Below are 20,584 nucleotides of genomic sequence, written 5' to 3'. Positions count from 1 at the left end.
CTCCTCGTGTATCTTCTCAGCGGATATATTTGCCTCTTATGACTCAACACAATTTCCTTCTTGTACAGTATATTCTGTGCATCTTCATTCGAACAAATAAATAAACGGTTTTGCTATTTTTCAGTCGAGTGTTTTGCAATTGGCTTTCATTCAAATCTGTGTCCGTTCGATCTCGTGTTAAGATTCGCGCTGAGAGTTGTCGTTTTGGGTCTGTTTTTCTTATCGGGCGCACGTTTCGTTTGGCTCCAGCCCGTTTTTCCGCCGCTCGCCAGGTGTGGTTTTCTGTCTGGTTTTTTCTGCGCATTTCCCTTGCCCATTTCATTTGGGCGGTAGTGTTCGATAGTTTTCGATTTGATAGAGAGAGAGCTAGACGTAGAGCGGTGGAGAAGAGGAGGCGATTCCGTCCCCTTTCCCCCTGCTGGAGCTTAATTTTCTCTTTGATTCACGGTTGCCATGGTTCGTTGTTCTCATCTCCCCCTCCCCCTGTGTGATTTCGCATGTTTTTGCCCCTTAGCTTCTAGATCTAACTCTGTTTTTGCTTGGCTTCCTGGTGTGTGTAGGTTCCAGGGTGTTGTTGTGGAAAGCTCTTGTAGACGCAGCTATTTGTTCAGCTTCGGGGTATGTGTAGATTCCGTTGGTTCCTCCTCTGCTTTTTTTGTAGATGTACGAATTAGTCTGTTGTTCTGGGTTGTGGTTCCGCTGTTAGGTTTTAGGTCTCCATGTTTTGATCCCATCGGTTATAGGCGGTGGTAGGTGTCATCAGAGGGTTGTTCTTGTGGTTAGGGTTCAGTAATTTCTGCTGGATAGGTAGGCTCTATATTTTCTTGGTCTGGTTGGTTCATGGCAGTTCTACTCCAACCCTCCTGATTTTGGTTGTAGTTGTTTGTATTTTGGTAGTATTAATTGTTTCCCTGTGTTAGGCTTTTCCAGTGCTTATTCCCGTGTGAGATGTTTGCAGAGTGAGCAGTGTAGTCTCAAGGGTAATCCCATGTATTTCTCTGTGCACTATCATTGTAATTCCTCGGCATTTACTTTGTAATTCCATGTGTAGTAGCACTGTAATTTGTTCTGTTTTTTAGTGTTAGATTTTGCAGTGTGGTATATCCAGTGTAGCCTTTTAATCTCCAAATATTAGGTAGGCAGTGTAATATGCCTAGTATGTCCCAGATATGCACTGTAGTATGCCACAGAGTTTCTTTGTAAATGTGAGCTTCTTTTACACTATAATATGCCCGAGATTTGCACTGTAATCCCCTAGATTTACACTGCAATATGCCGTAGATTTACTATGTATGTTTCAGCTTCTTTTACTCCGTAATTTGACCGAGATTTACACTGCAATCCCCTAGATTTTACACTGTTATATGCCCTCCGTTTTCTGTGTATATTTCAGCTACTTTTACTCTGTAATTTGACCAAAATTTACAATGTAATCCCCTAGATTTGCACTGTAATATGTCTCAGATATTACACTGTAATTTGACCGAGATTTACACTGGAATTTGCCTAGATTTACTATGTAAGTTGACTGCGTTCACTGTAATTCCCCATATTTGCACTGTAATATGTCGCACATATTACACTGTAGTTTGACTGAGATTTCCACTGAATTTGCCTCAGATTTACTATGTAATTTTACTGAGTTTTACACTGTAATTCCCCAGATTTGCATTGTGATATGTCCCAGATATTACACTGTAATTTGATCGAGATTTACATTGGAATTTGCGTCAGATTTACTCTGTAATTTGACTGAGATTTACACTGTAATTCCCTAGTTTTTCACTGTAATTTGATTGTAAATTTCAGCTGCATTTCTCTGTAATTTTATTTCATTCTCCGCAATTTTTGAGCTACATTCCTATGCCATATTCATGTGTTTAGAGCTAGCTCTCGGATATGTTTCTCATTTTTTTTATGATTTGTTTTGCTTTTTATTCTAATGGGTAGGCTACGGAAAGTCTCTCACCAGGACATTCCATTAGTATCATCTATTGAGAGTGCATATTCTTTGAATGTTCCATTTGTGCTTAATGACTTCGCGCACGATGGTTCTAATGCTATGTCATTGGTACTTATTTGTTTCTTCTTCTTTAGTTTTTATTTTCTTCTTTCTTCTCTATTTCAGATTTTTAATTTGGGTCTGTTGACTTTTTTCAGGGACTTCTTGGTGATAATGGAGGCTTTGACAACGCTCTATTCAAGTTATATATGAATCATGTGTGTTCTTTTTCTTGAAGTAGTTGATTGTGTTTTTTATGATCTTTGTTTGGATTGACCCTTGTCTTTTTTTGTTTTTGCATAAAGTGAATCATTGAAGAGGAAATTATCATGTGCTTGAAGAAGGAATGTTGTCAGCCCCCATTGTTATACTAAACTCTCTGATGGCTTTAGTCTGTTCCTCTCTTTACTGTTGCACTGCAGTTTCCCAGTGTCGTAGTTCTGTATTTAGGCCATAATTAATCTTTTTTGCTTATGTATCTTATTGTTTGTTTGCACATCTCATGGAATTTCAGTGCTTTTCCTCTGCAAATTAAATGTAATTATCAGAGTATTTCCTCCCCTGTTTTTTTTGTATTATATATGTGCTCATGAAGTCATAGAGCTGGGTTTGCTGTAATGTATGTACTGTATTGTAGTTTTGATTTCTTCACGCTTTGCTTTTGCTAGTTCCATCATGTAGATAACTAGGTCTTTTGCGTTGTATATAATGTCAGATTGTGGGGGAGCAGTAAATGAAAATGTTTCCTGCAATAGATTGCCAACTTTTCATTATTATGTACATAGCATTTTTCTTCAAGTTTCTGAGATCATTATTTGCTATTTTATCTCACATTTAGAACGAGTTCTTGTGTCATTGTGAGTATATCAAGTTCAGTTATTGTTCTTTGCTTGCTTCCCATCTGCAATTTTGAAAAAGTAAATGTCAATATTTGCAATAATATGAACAAGAAACTCTTGTGACATTGTCAATACATGTTCCCACAAGGTGCTTACTGTAATTTGCCAGAATGCCCTGATTTGCTTCTGGTTAATTTCTGCGTTCTTAGATTGTATTTTGCTGTACTTATTTTATAGTAATTCATGTGTATTTAGACTGTAAATTTTCCTTGTGAAGCACTATAATTCATGTGGTCCTTCACTGTGCTTTACTTTCAGAGTAATTCCTTAGAATGTATACTGTAATTCCAGAGCTTTAGTCACTGTAAATCCTTGGTGTTCACATTGTAATTTCCTGTGATTTTTCATTGTTGTCATTCCTTGGTGTTTGCACTGCAATTTCTACTTATTTACTCAGTGAATTTTCTCTGATGTGTCTAAAATGTTGTCTTTGTGCCTACTTCATTGTTGTCATTCCTGCAGTGTGCTTTTTCAGTTTGATTTCAATGTAATTTTTTATGTGTAATTTACAGAATAGTCACTGTAAAAGTTGTAGGTATTACAGTGCAATACCTAAGATTATTTTAGGGAATTACACTCTGTAAACACCCCACTTTTTACATTGTATATACTGTAGGTATTTACAGTGGAGCTCCTCTGATTTTTTTCACTGCATATCCTCAGTTGTCTTAATGCAATATCCCACATTTATCATAGTCCATGCTTTATCTCTAATTTCCTGGATTTCTGACAATGTAAATTGCAGCTACATTACACTGTAATGCATCACATATTTTCATGTGTATTTAGAATGCTTTTTTAACTCTGTATTTCCTGTTTGGTTCACTGTTTTTACCCTGATCTAAATAAATTTCAGTGTTGCTTTCAGTCAGTTAGTGTGACGCCCGGATAATTAGGCTACAGTAATCCCCTGCTAATGACTGCCAAGTCATCACAATTAGTTTCCCAATCATCACTTTGTTCCAAATCAAACTCAAATTCAAATTCAAATTGCATGTCAAATTGTTTTCTTCAAAATTTAAAAGACAAAATGTTCGTTGGGTTGCAAATATTCTCTAAGTAATTAACATATAATAACCAACATTTTATAAGGTATTTAAATGCCCCAAAAAAATAATTAAAACAGGGTCAAAACAGTAACTTAAAATGCCTTTCCAAATTGTAAAATTCCAAAACATTTATGTAACTCCGAAACCTTTTTGTGGCAGATTCTAAATTAGCAACACTATTTATGGACCAAGTTTCACATTTTATAAAACTAGTTTACTATTAAAATTAAAGTGAAAACAGAAAGAATAAAAGTTATAGAACAATAAGAAAAGAACAAGAGCTAAAGTGCACTGTGCACTTGAGCCCACTAGCTACAGTACCGGCCCAACCCACCACAGCGGTCATCTCCTTCCTGTGTTCACCAGAGGCGCCGTGGACGCAGCACGCACGTCAACGCCGCCGATGCACACGCGTCGTTGATCCTGCGGTTCGACGGAGGGGATAAGAGCAAGCCCCTGCACCCCCTCACTCTTCCCCTGTAACCCTAGCACGCCCGTTCCCCTCGCTCGTCTCTCTCCCCCTCGAGTTCGTCCGCGCCCAAAGACGCAATCGCCGCCGCCCCATCGTTACAATGGCCACCGAGTTCCCCGCGGGCTGACACCTTGCCAGGAGACGCGCCGGGCTCCTCTACTTCGACTACAACCACTAGTTCGAGCCGGGGCGTCGTCAATCGTCGGGATCGAGCCTTCTTCCCCATCGTCCACCGCATGCCTCTCGCCGTCGTGCCGCCCCTCCGGTTCGCCCCCGACCTCCTCGAGCTCACCATTAACTCCGGGGTGAGCACCTCCACCGATTCCCACTCTTTTCCCCGTTGAATTCGTCGCCGTAGAACCTGTACGCCGTCGCGCCGGAGCTCGCGCTCACCGCTGCGTGGTCGCGCTCACCGCTGCGTGGTCGCGCTCACGCGTGCCTCTGGCCACCCGTGGCTGCGCTCCCGCACGCAGGCACAGCCGCTCCTGCTGCCGCAGCTGACGCTCGCTTGCCGCTGCTCCTGCAGCTGCTACTTACTCGCGACGCCCGCAGCCACTGCTGCCCGTTGCTACTTCTGCTGCTGTCGCCGCCCCCTGTTGCTTCTGCAGCGCCATCGCTGTTGCTGCCCCGCATCCGCTTGCCACCCCGCGCGCTGTAGCTTCCCTCTGCTGCACGCTCAGCCTGTCATCGCTGTTGTACGCACCTGCCAGGGCCGCGCCCTGCTTTCCTCCGCACGCCGGCGCTGGCCTCGCTGGCTGGAACGAGCGCCCAGCGTTGGCCTTGGGCTGCTAGACGTAGGGGCCGGCCTGGTTTAGTGGGATTAGCCCTGTTAATTGGTAGATTAGTTAGATGGCCCAATGACCAGTGGCCCCCCTTGTTTAATTTTTTTTACTAGTTTAGTTAAGTCTTTTAGCACATGTGTCAATTACATGTGGGCCCTTGGGCCCTGTTGACTAGTCAACATTGAATGGTCAACTACTGCTGACTAGACCCTGTAGCCCCACTGTCATACACCCTGGCTAGGACAGCCCCATGTGACAAAAGTATTTAGACGCTTAATTTTGAATTAAGACAATTTAGAAAACCCTTTAAAACTTTGTAAATTTATAGATATTAAACCGTAACTCGGATCAAAATATTCTATAAATGAAAAATGCTCAGAAAAATAAGACGAATCCGAATACGCCATCTACCTACCTGCCGCATGCCCCATCACAGCGAACCTGCAACCTTCCCCCTCCGGTTCGTTTGTCTGAATATGCCAAACACCGGGAATACTTTCCCGGATGTTTCCCTTTTCGCCGGTATCACCTATCCCTGCGTTAGGTCACCCCTAGCACAACGTATTGCTGCGTCTTGTTTTGTGTTACATTTGATTGCTCTGTTATTTATTGTATTCCCCCTCCGTACCTTCTTTCTGGTAGACTCTGAGACCGCTGCCGATGTTCGTGTGTTCGACTACATCGAAGACGACCCCTCCTACTTGCCAGAACAACCAGGCAAGCCCCTCCCCCTTGATCACCAGATATCGCATACTCTCCTCTATACTGCTTGCATTAGAGTAGTGTAGCATGTTACTGCTTTCCGTTATCCTATCCTGATGCATAGCCTGTCCTTGCTACTACTGTTGTTACCTTTACCTGCAATCCTAATGCTTAGTATATGATGCTAGTTTATCATCAGTGGCCCTACACTCTTGTCTGTCTGCCATGCTATACTACTGGGCCGTGATCACTTCGGGAGGTGATCACGGGCATATACTTTATACTTTACACTGTTACATTACCGGTGATACTGTTTGGAGATGGGGGCTGAAGGGGCAGGTGGCTCCATCCAGGTAGTGGTGGGCCTGAGTTCCCGACGGCCCCCGACTGTTACTTTGAGGCGGAGCGACAGGGCAGGTTGAGACCACCTAGAAGAGAGGTGGGCCTGGCCCTGGTCGGCGTTCGCGGTTACTTCAAAATAACACGCTTAACGAGATCTGGGTATTTGATCTGAGTCTGGCTACTGTCCTATACTCACTAACCATCTACGCGGGGACAGTTATGGGCACTCGACGTCGTGGTATCAGCCGAAGCCTTCGTGACGTCAGCGACTGAGCGACGCACGCCGGGTTGGACCGCGTAACGCAACTTCCTTTGTAATGGAGGTTGCTAGGTCTGCTCACCGGCCGCGTACGCAACGTGCAGGTGTGCAATGGGCGATGGGCCCAGACCCCTGCGCCATAGGATTTAGACCGGCGTGCTGACCTCTCTGTTGTGCCTAGGTAGGGCTGCGACGTGTTGATCTTCCGAGGCCGGGCATGACCCAGGAAAGTGTGTGCGGTCAAATGGGATTGAGCGTATTGGGTTATGTGGTGTACCCCTGCAGGAAAGTTAATCTATTCGAATAGCCGTGATCTTCGGTAACAGGACGACTTGGAGTTGTACCTTGACCTTATGACAACTAGAACCGGATACTTAATAAAACACACCCTTCCAAGTGCCAGATACAACCGGTGATCGCTCTCTCACAGGGCGACGAGGGGAGGATCATCGGTTAGGATTATGCTATGCGATGCTACTTGGTGAACTTACCATCTACTCTCTTCTCCTGCTGCAAGATGGAGGTTACCAGAAGCGTAGTCTTCGAAAGGACTAGCTATCCCTCTCTTATTCCGGCATTCTGCAGTTCAGTCCACATATGATACCCTTATTCCATTTGATACCAATGCATACATATGTAGTGTAGCTCCTTGCTTGCGAGTACTTTGGATGAGTACTCACGGTTGCTTTTCTTCCACTTTTCCCCTTTCCTATATCCGATTGCTGCAACCAGACGTTGGAGTCCAGGAGCCAGACGCCACCGTTGATGACGACTACTACTACTCGGAAGGTGCCTACTACTACGTGCAGCCCGCTGACGGCGACCAGGAGTAGTTTAGGTGGATCCCAGGCAGGAGGCATGCGCCTCTTTCGATCTGTATCCCAGTTTGTGCTAGCCTTCTTAAGGCAAACTTGTTTAACTTATGTCTGTACTCAGATATTGTTGCTTCCGCTGACTCGTCTATGATCGAGCTCTTGTATTCGAGCCCTCGAGGCCTTTGGCTTGTAATATAATGCTTGTATGACTTATTTTATTTGTAGAGTTGTGTTGTGATATTTTTCCGTGAGTCCCTGATCTTGATCGTACACGTTTGCGTGTATGATTAGTGTACGATTGAATCGGAAGCGTCACAGTTAGAACCTAATGATTCCATTTTTTTCACTAGATTCTTTGATGTTTTCTGCAGACAAGTTCACGTAAAAGATGTTTGTATATTATAAGGGTGAGCAAAAAAGAGTAGGAGAGTGTTGGTGTTCTGTAAAACCTGATAATCCTACTTTTATTCTCTTTTTGTTAGGCGTGTTTTGTGGTCCAGGAGGGCCTGGTTGGTTGCGTAGTTGAGCAGAAATGAATCGGGTTATGTTTTGGTTCGGTGAGAACCGGGTAAGAACTTTTAGTCCGGCCCGTTTTGTTGGACATACAAACATACAAGTATCGTCTGTGTTTTGGACATACAGATGTCATCTCTTTACTTGTCAGAAATTTGAATAAAAGTCAATTGAAAATCAGTCGAATGTTAAATAGACAGTCCCATAAACACACTAAATAAAATCAACAAAAAATATATCCCGATATCTAAATAAAACACTAACTTCATGATGGTTGCAAAGGTGGTCAACCAGATGGTCAGAGAAGTAGATAACACTGCTAGCTAAAAAATACTTGTTTTTTTTTGAAACTATATAAAATGAATGTCTTAATTAATTTGTTAGTTGTGACAGCTACATATACGGGCATGCAGATGCAGGTCTATTGTTAGCCTGCAGGTCATACTCAGGCTCGGTCCCTCAACGAGCCGATGAAGGCATGAAGCCTACGGAGCGTTATGAGCAAGCTGAATCCATCGGCAGGAACGTTGCACACCCTCAGCTGAAACTGAAATATCAGTTGCTACTTGCTACACGCCCTACACGTTCTGAATTCTGATCACCATGACCCCCTCTCGTCCTCCTGCTGGCCTTGTGGACGGCGCCCTACCTCCCAGCGCGCGCCGGCTGCCTCACGCACATCCACCTGTACATGCACGAGACCTTCGCCGGCCCGAACGCCACGACGCTCACGGCGGTGCCGTCCCCTCTGGGCGCCGACGCGACGTTCGGGGCGGTCGGCGTGCTCGACGACGAGCTGCGCGACGGGCCGGACGCGAGGAACTCGTCGCTCGTCCGCCGGTACCAGGGCCTCTTCGTCAGCGCGGGGCTCGTGAGCCCGCCGGGCGCGCAATCGGCGATCAACCTCGTCTTCACGGCCGGCGAGCGCCGCGGGAGCACTCTGGCCATGCTGGGCCCCGTGCTGAGCTTCACGAGCGCCATCGAGCGCGCCGTGGTGGGCGGCACCGGCACCTTCAGGATGGCGCGCCGGCAGCCCCACGCCGGAGTCCCTCGTCTACGAGGTCGACCTGTTCCTGGACATGTACCATGCCTGATCGATGGTTGTGCTTGTTGGTTTGTGTGCGTACAGTGCTATTGTGTAGGAGTACGTTGCAAATATATTTTCAATTGGTGTTCAAATGTTCTTGAAACCCCAACAAAATGCATTCAACTACTGAGCATATATGCTGTACATGGAAGCAAAGCCTCGCGAACGTGCAGCGTGTACGTATGTACAATCTACATGCTCTAGATAGCAAACGGACTTTATGCAGAGCAGTTGTGAATTGTGATGACTAAATTCTCAGAACTAATAGTTGTGGCTTCTATGCAGAAGAGTTGCGTGATGTGTTCATGCAATTTAGACATTATCATGCATTTCGAGTTCCTATGTACACATCAGCCCATATGTGGGCATCGTTCATTATTGCATAGATGAAAGCTTCTATATATACCTTCCACTGGTTCCATTTGCTAGCTGAATGTGCGTCAATGAGCTAGCTATCTAGGTAGTAACCAATCTTTGTGCTTTACCAAGTTATTCTCCCCCATATTTCATTAGTATTATATGTTCAAAATGTTTAATATGTGAGAGATTGGAGAATACCAACTTGTTAGCAAGCATTCTTCTCTAGGATAGGCCTAGCCAACATGCCATGTTTCCGCACCTCCCTCTGCAACGCAATAGGCAAGAGATGACCTCAACCTATCAGAGCGCCACTATTTTCAGCGAGGGGAACCACCTATATTTGTAATGAATTCAGATCATGCACCAACAAAAAAGAATGCTTGCAAAAAGAAGTGGCAAGAGATAATGTACTGGGTGCTAATTCCGTTGGTGGGAGTCATGTACCCCAAGGACATTGCCAATAGCCATCCATGTTGAAACAATAGTCGGGACAACATTCGAGCCATGGTTCGCCGTGCCATGATGTGCGTCCCCATTACTACCGCTCAAGTCCAAATAAACTGACTTTGCATCCCTATTACTACTGCTCAGTTTTGATAATGACTTTTTTATTGCAGGGTTCGAAGGTGGACTAATCAATATAACCAACATTTGCAACGGAAAAAGCTTGCTGAAATTTATGAGGGCCAAACTGAGCTTCTTGCTCAACCCGGTGAACCCCAAATAACACAAACAGTTGCAGAGGCCCTATCGGGGGTGACCGCCAAGTTGAGAAGACGACCGAGATACTTGCTGGAAATAAGGATGGCATGGTCCACATGTGGGCCCAACACCGTAGGTGAGTAGAAATCTCAAATCATGCCAAAGTTGGCCTTTTTTCTTGCCACCGTAGGAACCTGAGATGAGTTCCGTGAACTTCTGTTAATTTTCCTCAAGGATTCCCTTACGGTTTCTACAGGCACCTGATCACACTTCAGTAAATGCATGCTCCAGAATTATTGTCTACTTTTGCAAATTAGTTTGCTGGTTTTGCAGTGTTTGAATGCATAGTCCAGGAGGCAATAAACGAATATCACACAGAACACTTAAGACGTAAATAGCAAACAGACGAGGCAATATGTTGGTACACAAGAAGCACAAGCAAGGCCAACTAATTTGTTAGCGTCCTAGGATGGAACTCCTTTATTTCTGATCTTTGCAGAAGTGCTATATGGTAGGGGCCAACCAGCAATAAAACGAGATTCTTTACAATATTATATAGAAGAAATGTCAATACTTAGTACTATAACGTAATTTTTTAAAATGTAATGAAATTTTATCTACCTGTAAAATATGAGTTACACAATTAAATATATTTGTTTGTCCTCTTGGACATACAGAAATACAAATGCTACTGATAGTGTATTAGGTAGGTAAAATTGCCACCGGCACAACTGGATGCAATCACCATTTGATTGTGAAAGTTTAGCACATAGAAAAGGAAGGGACTGACTACGGTTAAAATCAACCCACACTGCAACTCCAAAAATAATTAGAAACAACTTATGTTAGTTCATGTTCTAACTCAAATTTTAGTTATATGATGTACCACACGGAGAAAAATCAAGGATTTAAGGCTATGAGTAACGTGTTTCTCTGTGAAGCAGTGGGAATTGAGCAACGATCTTACGTTCTTAACAGTTTGTGTCTGTTGAAAATAGAGACTGACAAGGCACTCTCTCTTCCCTTTTCTGCCTGCTTCCTTCAAAAAATGAACCAAAATGATATGCATACTGTTTTACAGTAGATGTTCTATATGTCACTCTTTCTCCATACAGATATTAACGTCGGTCTAACTTTGGGAGGTCTTTAGCTCAATTGCTTAAGCTGAACCTTGTAGGGCATTAACTGATGGCGAAGAAGATGTTCTTCTTTTGCATATACTAATATTGTACCACTATTTGCAGACGGAAAGTCATGGATGAAGATGCTGCAATCGCAGCTGTGATTGATGCAGTTGAACTCAAATGGTTAGAATACAACATTTCCTTCTCTCGCATATATCAGCGGCTAGATTTTTTGGCACCCTCTCTAATGATCATATTTAATGGTGCATTGCATGTAGGGAAGAGCAGTCATCTAAGAGAGGGCAAGCTGCTGGAAGGTTTACATCAGGACGCCATAATGGTAATGCAGAAATTTTGTGTCTTCAGTGTCAAGTCCTTTTGAGTTATGATTATGCTAGCAAATAGTCTGAAAAGGTTCTCTTAAAAGATCAAAGCCATTGTTATGATGAAAAAGAGCGTGTAGATGTTCATGCTTTGCTAAGACCAGGTTTCTTTCTTTTTGGTATTCTTGAACTTTTTTGACAATCTAACTAGAAGATTGTTTCCAGCCTTTGAACTCCTAGGAGATTTCAATACAAATTGTAACAGATCATTTACCTTGTGTTTGTGAATATGTGAACTATACTATTCCACTATAATTTTTGCATTGTTCTGTGAATTTGTTTAGAATATAATTTAACATGTTCTTTCAGATTGAAGGTGAGGCACCTCCACCCGGCTATGTGTGCCGCAGCTGCGGAGTTGCAGGCCATGTACCCCAAGGACATTGCCAATAGCCGTCCATGTTGAAACAATAGTCGGGACGACATTAGAGCCATGGTTCGCCGTGCCATGATGTTTTGCGTCCTCATTACTACCGCTCAGGTCCAGATAAACTGATTCTGCATCCCTACAACTACCACATCAGTTCAGGATCAATATCAGGTTGTTCTGATAATGGCATTGTTATTGCAGAGTTCGGAGATGGACTAATCAATGTAACCAACATTTGCAATGGTAAAAAGCTTGCTGAAATCTATGAGGACCAAACTGATCTTCTTGCTCAAATCCGGTGAACCCCAAATAACACAAACAGTTGCAGAGGCCCTATCGGGGCTGACCGCCAAGTTGAGAAGACAACCGAGATATCTGCAGGAAATAAGGATGGCACGGTCCACGTGTGGGCCCGACACCATAGGTGAATAGAAATGTCAAATCATGCCAATGTTGGCCGTTTTTTTGTTACCTTTTCTGGAACATGACTGCATGGTCCATGCCAAGTCCAGAGGCTGTAAGAATGAAGTTTTGGGTAATCATAGGCTTATGAATTGCATGTTTTGTAAAGAACCTGAGATGAGTTTCTTGAACTTCTGTTAATTTTCCTCGATGATTCCCTTACGGCTTATGGTACAATCTACAGGCACCTGATTACACTTCAATAAAAGCATGCTCCAGAATTATTATCTACTTTTGAAATTTAGTTTGTTGGTTTTGCAGTGTTTGAATGCATAATCCAGGAGGCAATAAACGAATATCACACAGAACACTTAAGACGTGAATAGCAAACAAACGAGGCAATATGTTGGTACACAAGAAGCACAAGCAAGGCCAACTAATTTGTTAGCATCCTAGGATGCAAGTCCTTTATTTCCGCCAACCAACAATGAAACGAGATGTGTTATGATATTATATAGAAGAAATTTCAATACTTAGTACAACCTCCATCCCAAATTATACATTTGTCTCTAGATAAATCTAAAATAAGTAATTTGGAGCGGAATGAGTACTAACGTAATTTTTGAAGTGTAAAGAAATTTCATCTACCTGTAGAATATGAGTGAAATAGTTAAATATGTGTGGTCAACATTGTTGCCGCTCGTCGCGGAGACGCGTATCAAGTGTTTGACAAAATGCATAAGCCAATTGTAAGTTTTACTCCCCTGTATTTAGGGAATCGGTTAGGTCCAGCCAAAACTAGTGGAGTAAATTACTCCACTAAGGCCTCCTTTGTTGGTTCATATGATAGGAAAATCATAGCAATAGAAAAGTCATAGGAAATAAGATGACATGCATCTGAAATACTATGAATAGAAATATGAAAGAAGATGCCCTTTGGTTAACATCATAGGATTTTTCCATTGAGTCTAGACTAACATTTATTTTCCTATGAAATATAGAGGATAGAAAGGGCTCTAAAGAAATTTTGTCTATAGAAATCCTATCCTACGAGATTCCCACAAAATTCTTACAAACCAAAGGAGGTCTAAAGGCTAAAGCTAACTCGGCGGTTTACTCCTCTACTTTTTAGGGGATTGGCTAGAGATGCTCTTAGGTAGGTAAAATTGCCACTACCACAACTGGGTGCAATCACCATTTGATTGTGAAGCAACTGACTACAGTTAAAATCAACTAACACAGTAACTCCAAAAAAAATTAGAAACAACTTATGTTAGTTCATGTTCTAACTCAAATTTTAGTTATATGATGTAGTACCACCCATGAAAAAAAAATCAAGGATTTAAGGCTATGAATAATGTATTTTCTGTGAAGTAGTAGGAATTGAGCAATTCCCCATTCAAAGCCATTTTATTCACTCTCTGTTTCCTGCACTCTTGTCCTGCAGAAACAGAGAATTTCAAGGTAAACTGGCCCTGAACTGAATTCAGTTCATACCTACGACACTAATCAAAGAGACTCACTACATTCCTATCCTAGTACCAACTAAAGCAACATGTTCAACAGAAGCTAATCAAAACACCACGACAAACTAAACCGAGATAACTGGTAAAGGGCAGGAACACCACAACAATTGTATTTCAGCAGTATATATACGCTGTCCAAATGAACTGGCAAATTAACAGCAGCAAGCTGCCATGGCATGCAGGAGCAAAGAAGCATGATGTTGGATCAGCAATACAACTACCTACAGTATATGTCAGTGGACGTACAGTATTAAGCACTAGAAATCCGTTCTTCCAGTCCAATCATCATACCACGAACAGTACACTGTCCGAAATACAGAAGTTCATTCATGCACTCCAAATCAAGGACGATTCATCACTAAAACTGGATAAAGCTAAACCATGCCAATCATCCTACCAGCACAACCATAATGTTCAACGACGGAAACCTATTGCATTTGCAGGCATGGATTTGGTTCGAATTCTGAGAATCAACACCAGCTGCCAATTCTGAAAAGAACTGATCAGACTAAGCTCATGACAACTGACAATCGATCTAATCGAACACCTCCAGCTTCTGGTACTCCTCGCCGGCGATGGCCTCCATCATGATGGCCTCGGGGTTCACCACGCCGTCGTTCTTCAGGAAGATCTTGAGCAAGTTCTTGGAGAAGCCGCTCACCATGGCCACCCCAGGCTGGGTCGACGTCACCGGCGTCGACTTCGAGTCACGCAGGTTCCAGAAGATGATCTGGGGCACCACGTCGCCATACCCGGCAGCCCTGAACTTCTTGCAGATCACCTCGTAGTCCGTGTCCCACGACCTGCTGCGAGCATAGTACCCGCCGGTTGCCGACGCCTGGTCGAACTCCATGTCGCTGTACACGAAAATGGTCCTGATCATCTTCTCGGGCGCCAGCCGGGCCTCCACCGCAGTGGAGAGGATCTGGTCGAACACCGCCTGGAAGTTGGTGTTCATGTCCCACTGCATACTCTCCACGAAACTCATCTTCTCCCGAAGGGTCTTGCCCTTGATCAGGTGGATCTCGGGCCTCTCGCTGAAGGTGACCACCTTGCCTGCCCAGGGCTCCTCGCTGAGCTCCGATGTGAGCACGCCCAGCGCGATGCACACATGCATCGGGGTGCCGTGCATGCTGCCGGACACGTCGCAGACGGAGATGCAGTTGCTCAGCGCCCCCTTGGAGCGCAGGTCGTCTACCATGCGGCGCCACTGCAGCTCCGACACGTCGTCCTCCACGCCACTTAAGGCGGACGCGGCGATCTCGTGCGGCAGGAGCGCGCCCGCCGAGATCTTGGCCTTGCCGGCCTCCACGTCCTCCAGGTACTTGTCGAAGCGCTCCTCGTCGTGCTTCTTGAAGAGGAACTTGTACCGCCGCATGGCCACCGAGGCCACGCGGGTGTAGGGGAGCTCCGACCACCGCTGGGCGCTCATGTACACCTCCGGGAGTTCCAGCACTTTGCGCAGCGGCACGAGCACCTCGCGGCGGAGGCGGTGGAGGGCGCGGTACGTGTAGTGCTCGTCCGTGAGCTGGGCGTACTCGGGGTCCGAGTCGCGCGGGAAGAGGCGACGGGCGATGGCCTCGCAGAGCAGCGTGGTGCGGTCGAAGGACGAGCCCGGCGTGGGGCACCACTTCGCGGCGAGGCCGATCTTCTTGCCACCTGCGGCCAGCTGCTCGAGGTCCGAAGCGAGGAGGGCGGCGAAGAAGTCCGCGACGGCCTCGAACAGGAAGCGGTACGCGCTGTCGCCGTAGTACGTCTCCAGCGACTGCACGGCGAGCTTGGCCACCTTCCGGACCTTCTTGGACATCCGCCGGGGCTTCTTCTTCTGGTCCACGTCCACCTCCATCTCCTCGGGCTTCTGCTCGGCCGGCTCCTGGACCGCGACAGACACAGGGACGGTCTCCACCTCCATGGGCTTCCTGCCGGCCTTGGAGAGGGCGGCGGAGAGGAAGTCGCCGAAGGTGGCCTTGGGCGGCACAGGGGCCAGCTCGCGGGCGCGCTTGCGGCTGGCCAGGCTAGCCCGCAAGGCCTCCCGCTGCTTGGCGAAGTCCTTCTCCTTCCTCCTCACCTTCTCGGCGGCGGCGCCCTCCCTGGCGACCTTGCGCACGTCGGGGCCGTGGATGAGGCGGAAGAGCAGCTCGGGGAAGTCCTTGAGGTAGCCGAACTCGGCGAGCGCGGCGACGTTGCAGGCGAGCGTGCGCGGGTGGTTGTCGTGCAGCCAGAGCGCGGCCGCGTAGAAGCCCTCCTTGTCCGACTTGCCGGTGCCGCGGACGCCGCGGAGGTTGCAGGCGAGCTTGAGCGCCGTGAGCGCGTCGTGCGCCCACGCCGCGGCGAGCAGCGCGCGCACGCGCTCGGGCGGCGTGTCGGGCACCACCTGGAAGAAGAGGTCGAGGCAGGGGTTGCCCGAGTTGGCGTACGTGGCGGAGCAGTTCTCCGTGAGCGCCCTCCGCGGCTTGAGCGCGGCCTTGGCCTCCGCGGCGGACGGCGCGTTGAAGGCCGCGTCGAGGAGGTCGAGGAAGGGGTGCGACGCGGGCGCGGCGACGTCGGCGGGGCCGGGCGAGGGGCGGGCGGCGCGGATGACGGGAGGGCCGAGGAGGCGGCGCGGCGGCGCAGCGGGCTCCGTCTGCGTTGCCATGGCGGTCAGCGCGCTAGGGTTTTGGGGGGATCGAGGGAGCGGGCTAGGCTGGGGAGGAAGAATTGAGATCTGATGGGATTGATTTGATCTGGAGGAGGGAGGCGTTGGTTGGTTATATGGATCGGGAGAGGAAGGAGGAACCGACTTGGCTGGTCGACGGCAGATCCGGCTGATCGGCGTCGCGTGGGCCCTCCCTCGTGCTTCGAACCGACATAGTAGCAGCAGCCATTCTGCGTGGTTCAATTTTGCTTAATTTTTCTTTGAAATTCAAGTTGGAGTGCTTGAAAATCAGACATCAGATTTTAGACACGGCAAATCGAACATTTTTAAGTAGATTATATGTTGTTGCGAGGATGACAATTTTCTTAACAATCACGGCAATTCCTGGCAAAAAACTGAACACGGTAAGGATTTGCCATGTGCTTGCTAAGAAAATTGACATATAATTTGCCATCTCGGGAGTTTGACCTGCCATGCCTAAAAATTTAGGTACATTTGTAGTAGAATCATGTTTTTAACACATTACAATCGAAGACACTCGCATACACTCATTTTTTTTAATACACGCATACAGTCCTATTCCTATGAGCACCTTCGAAAAAGACTGAACCGACACAACATCTTCAGATTGATGAAGTGATCACATGCACATCGTAATTGATGGAAACACCTCTTTCCACTAAACTAAAATTGCAGGAAAGCTTGGAAATAAAATACAAGCACCAATGCGACTTGGAACTCTCGTGAGTTGGTTCCACCATAAAGTTAGCATACCTAGTTTGAACTAATTAAACCTATGAATCCTCCTCACTTTCCATGTCCCCCATTGCATTTCAGGTGCCCCATCTTCCCCAAATAATCTTGCCAACGTCATTATGTTCGTTCTCATCAGGACAATAATAGTCGTCTGGCAACCGACCTGGGACCAGAATGTTCACTCCTGGAACCGTTCCATAGGTTGTTTCTGTCGTTCGATAGCCACCTCCTACCTCCCATTTTCACCCTCGCGCAACGTCACGCAACACTACTGCCAGCTTGTAGCCGCGTGCCCTCCCCTAGTTGTGGCGTAGCCTCGCTTCCTCTCACCCACACCGACTCACGGATGTAGTGCCCAGGACAGACACTACGCAAATCTAGCCGACTCCACCAGCTTCCGCATAGTATCGATCCAATACCACTAAAGCTTCACATGACGAACACGCCAAAACGTGCCCGCCATGTGGAAGAGTTGATATCACAACACAAATTAAAAAGTATTCCGCGTACAACAAGAATAAGTCATATACAATATATCATACAACGAGGGCCTTATGACCGAAATCTAACTCATACAATGGAAATGAATAAACCTTATACATATGAGAATGCAAATTTCCTTAAGAAGGCTCAAGGTAAAGCAAATGGCGCCCAAAACCCTACCCAAACCGTTGTTTGAAAGGCGACCAAGCAAACGTCGTCCATCACCATACCTGTAAGATGCGTCTATGCCTGTTGTTATTGTGGCAAAGGTGAGTATTGTTGGGGAACGTAGCAGAAATTCAAAAATTTTCCTACGTATCACCAAGATCTATCTATGGAGAGACCAGCAACGAGTAGAAAGGAGAGTGCATCTACATACCCTTGTAGATCGCTAAGCGGAAGCGTTCAAGTGAACGGGGTTGATGGAGTTGTACTCGTCGTGATTCAGATCACCGATGATCCTAGTGCCGAACGGACGGCACCTCCGCGTTCAACACACGTACAGCTCGACGATGTCTCCCACGCCTTGATCCAGCAAGGAGAGAGGGAGAGGTTGAGGAAGACTCCATCCAGCAGCAGCACAACGGCGTGGTGGTGATGGAGGAGCGTGGCAATCCTGCAGGGCTTCGCCAAGCACCTACGGGAGAGGAGGAGGTGTCACGGGAGGGAGGGAGGCGCCAAGGGCTCAGGTATGGATGCCCTCCCTCCCCTCCACTATATATAGGGGCAGGGGAGAAGGGGGAGGCGCAGCCTTGCCCCTTACTCCAAGAAAAGGGGTGCGGCTAAGGAGGGGGGAGGAGTCCATCCTCCCCAAGGCACCTCGGAGGTGCCTTCCCCCTTTAGGACTCTCCCCTTTTTCCTTTATCTTGGCGCATGGGCCTCTAGGGGCTGGTGCCCTTGGCCCATGTAGACCAAGGCGCACCCCCTACAGCCCATGTGGCCCCCCGGGGCAGGTGGCCCCACCCGGTGGGCCCCCGGGACCCTTCCGGTGGTCCCGGTACAATACCGATGACCCCGAAACTTGTCCCGATGGCCGAAACAGGACTTCCTATATATAAATCTTTACCTCCGGACCATTCCGGAACTCCTCGTGACGTCCGGGATCTCATCCGGGACTCCGAACAACATTCGGTAACCACATACAAGCTTCCTTTATAACCCTAGCGTCATCGAACCTTAAGTGTGTAGACCCTACGGGTTCGGGAGACATGCAGACATGACCGAGATGTTCTCCGGTCAATAACCAACAACGGGATCTGGATACCCATGTTGGCTCCCACATGTTCCACGATGATCTCATCGGATGAACCACGATGTCAAGGACTCAATCGATCCCGTATACAATTCCCTTTGTCTAGCGGTATGGTACTTGCCCGAGATTCGATCGTCGGTATACCGATACCTTGTTCAATCTCGTTACCGGCAAGTCTCTTTACTCGTTCCGTAACACATCATCCCATGATCAACCCCTTGGTCACATTGTGCACATTATGATGATGTCCTACCGAGTGGGCCCAGAGATACCTCTCCGTTTACACGGAGTGACAAAATCCCAATCTCAATTCGTGCCAACCCAACAGACACTTTCAGAGATACCCGTAGTGTACCTTTATAGCCACCCAGTTACGTTGTGACGTTTGGCACACCCAAAGCACTCCTACGGTATCCGGGAGTTACACAATCTCATGGTCTAAGGAAATGATACTTGACATTAGAAAAGCTTTAGCATACGAACTACATGATCTTGTGCTAGGCTTAGGTTTGGGTCTTGTCCATCACATCATTCTCCTAATGATGTGATCCCGTTATCAACGACATCCAATGTCCATGGTCAGGAAACCGTAACCATCTATTGATTAACGAGCTAGTCAACTAGAGGCTTACTAGGGACATGGTGTTGTCTATGTATCCACACATGTATCTGAGTTTCCTATCAATACAATTCTAGCATGGATAATAAACGATTATCATGAACAAGGAAATATAATAATAATCAATTTATTATTGCCTCTAGGGCATATTTCCAACAGTCTCCCACTTGCACTAGAGTCAATAATCTAGTTCACATCGATATGTGATTAACACTCAAGGTCACATCCCCATGTGACTAACACCCAAAGAGTTTACTAGAGTCAATAATCTAGTTCACATTTACCATGTGATTAACACTCGATGAGTTCTGGGTTTGATCATGTTATGCTTGTGAGAGAGGTTATAGTCAACGGGTCTGAACCTTTCAAATCCGTGTGTGCTTTACAAATCTCTATGTCATCTCCTAGATGCAGCTACCACGTTCTATTTGGAGCTATTCCAAATAACTGTTCTACTTGGAGCTATTCTAAATTGTTGCTCCATTATACGTATCCGGTATCTCTACTCAGAGCTATCCGGATAGGTGTTAAGCTTGCATCGACGTAACCCTTTACGACGAACTCTTTTACCACCTCCATAATTGAGAAAATTCCTTAGTCCACTAGTTACTAAGGATAACTTTGACCGCTGTCCTATGATCCATTCATGGATCACTCTTGTACCCCTTGACTGACTCATGGCAAGGCACACTTTCGGTGCGGTACACAGCATAGCATACTGTAGAGCCTACGTCTAAAGCATAGGGGACGACCTTCGTCATTTCTCTCTTTTCTGCCATGGTCGAGCTTTAAGTCTTAACTTCATACCTTACAACTCAGGCAAGAACTCCTTCTTTGACTGATCCATCTTGAACACCTTCAAGATCACGTCAAGGCATGTGCTCATTTGAAAGTACTATTAAGCGTTTTGATCTATCCTTATAGATCTTGATGCTCAATGTTCAAGTAGCTTAATCCAGGTTTTCCATTGAAAAAACACCTTTCAAATAACCCTATATGCTTTCTAGAAAATCATTTCTGATCATCAACATGTCAACAACATATACTCAT

At 46.2% G+C, this 20,584-nt stretch overlaps 2 protein-coding genes and 1 long non-coding RNA gene across 3 annotated transcripts; 2 read left to right on the top strand and 1 right to left on the bottom strand.

Annotated features, from left to right (window-relative positions):
• Positions 1 to 298: 298 nt before the first annotated feature.
• LOC119302475 lies at positions 299 to 2,564 on the top strand. The gene is made up of 4 exons (XR_005147612.1): positions 299 to 456; positions 561 to 618; positions 2,161 to 2,220; positions 2,308 to 2,564. It is a non-coding gene; the product is annotated as an uncharacterized LOC119302475 (long non-coding RNA).
• Positions 2,565 to 8,233: 5,669 nt separating this feature from the next.
• On the top strand, positions 8,234 to 9,126 carry LOC119299836 (dirigent protein 2-like). The gene has a single exon (XM_037576983.1). It carries the CDS (start codon positions 8,527 to 8,529, stop codon positions 9,124 to 9,126), a length of 600 nt encoding a protein of 199 aa, XP_037432880.1. The 5' UTR covers positions 8,234 to 8,526.
• Positions 9,127 to 14,039: 4,913 nt separating this feature from the next.
• LOC119299835 lies at positions 14,040 to 16,424 on the bottom strand. The gene has a single exon (XM_037576982.1). It carries the CDS (start codon positions 16,422 to 16,424, stop codon positions 14,325 to 14,327), a length of 2,100 nt encoding a protein of 699 aa, XP_037432879.1. The 3' UTR covers positions 14,040 to 14,324.
• Between the last annotated feature and the right edge of the window lie 4,160 nt (positions 16,425 to 20,584).

The sequence above is a fragment of the Triticum dicoccoides genome, chromosome 5A (genome assembly GCF_002162155.2).
Source record: "Triticum dicoccoides isolate Atlit2015 ecotype Zavitan chromosome 5A, WEW_v2.0, whole genome shotgun sequence".
In the NCBI taxonomy this organism is placed as follows: domain Eukaryota; kingdom Viridiplantae; phylum Streptophyta; class Magnoliopsida; order Poales; family Poaceae; genus Triticum; species Triticum dicoccoides.
This window is presented reverse-complemented; position numbering and strand designations above follow the sequence as displayed.

Coding starts and splice junctions, on each gene's coding strand:
- LOC119299835 (XM_037576982.1), bottom strand. CDS start 16,424: ATGGCAACGCAGACGGAGCCCGCTGCGCCGCCGCGCCGCCTCCTCGGC.
- LOC119299836 (XM_037576983.1), top strand. CDS start 8,527: ATGCACGAGACCTTCGCCGGCCCGAACGCCACGACGCTCACGGCGGTG.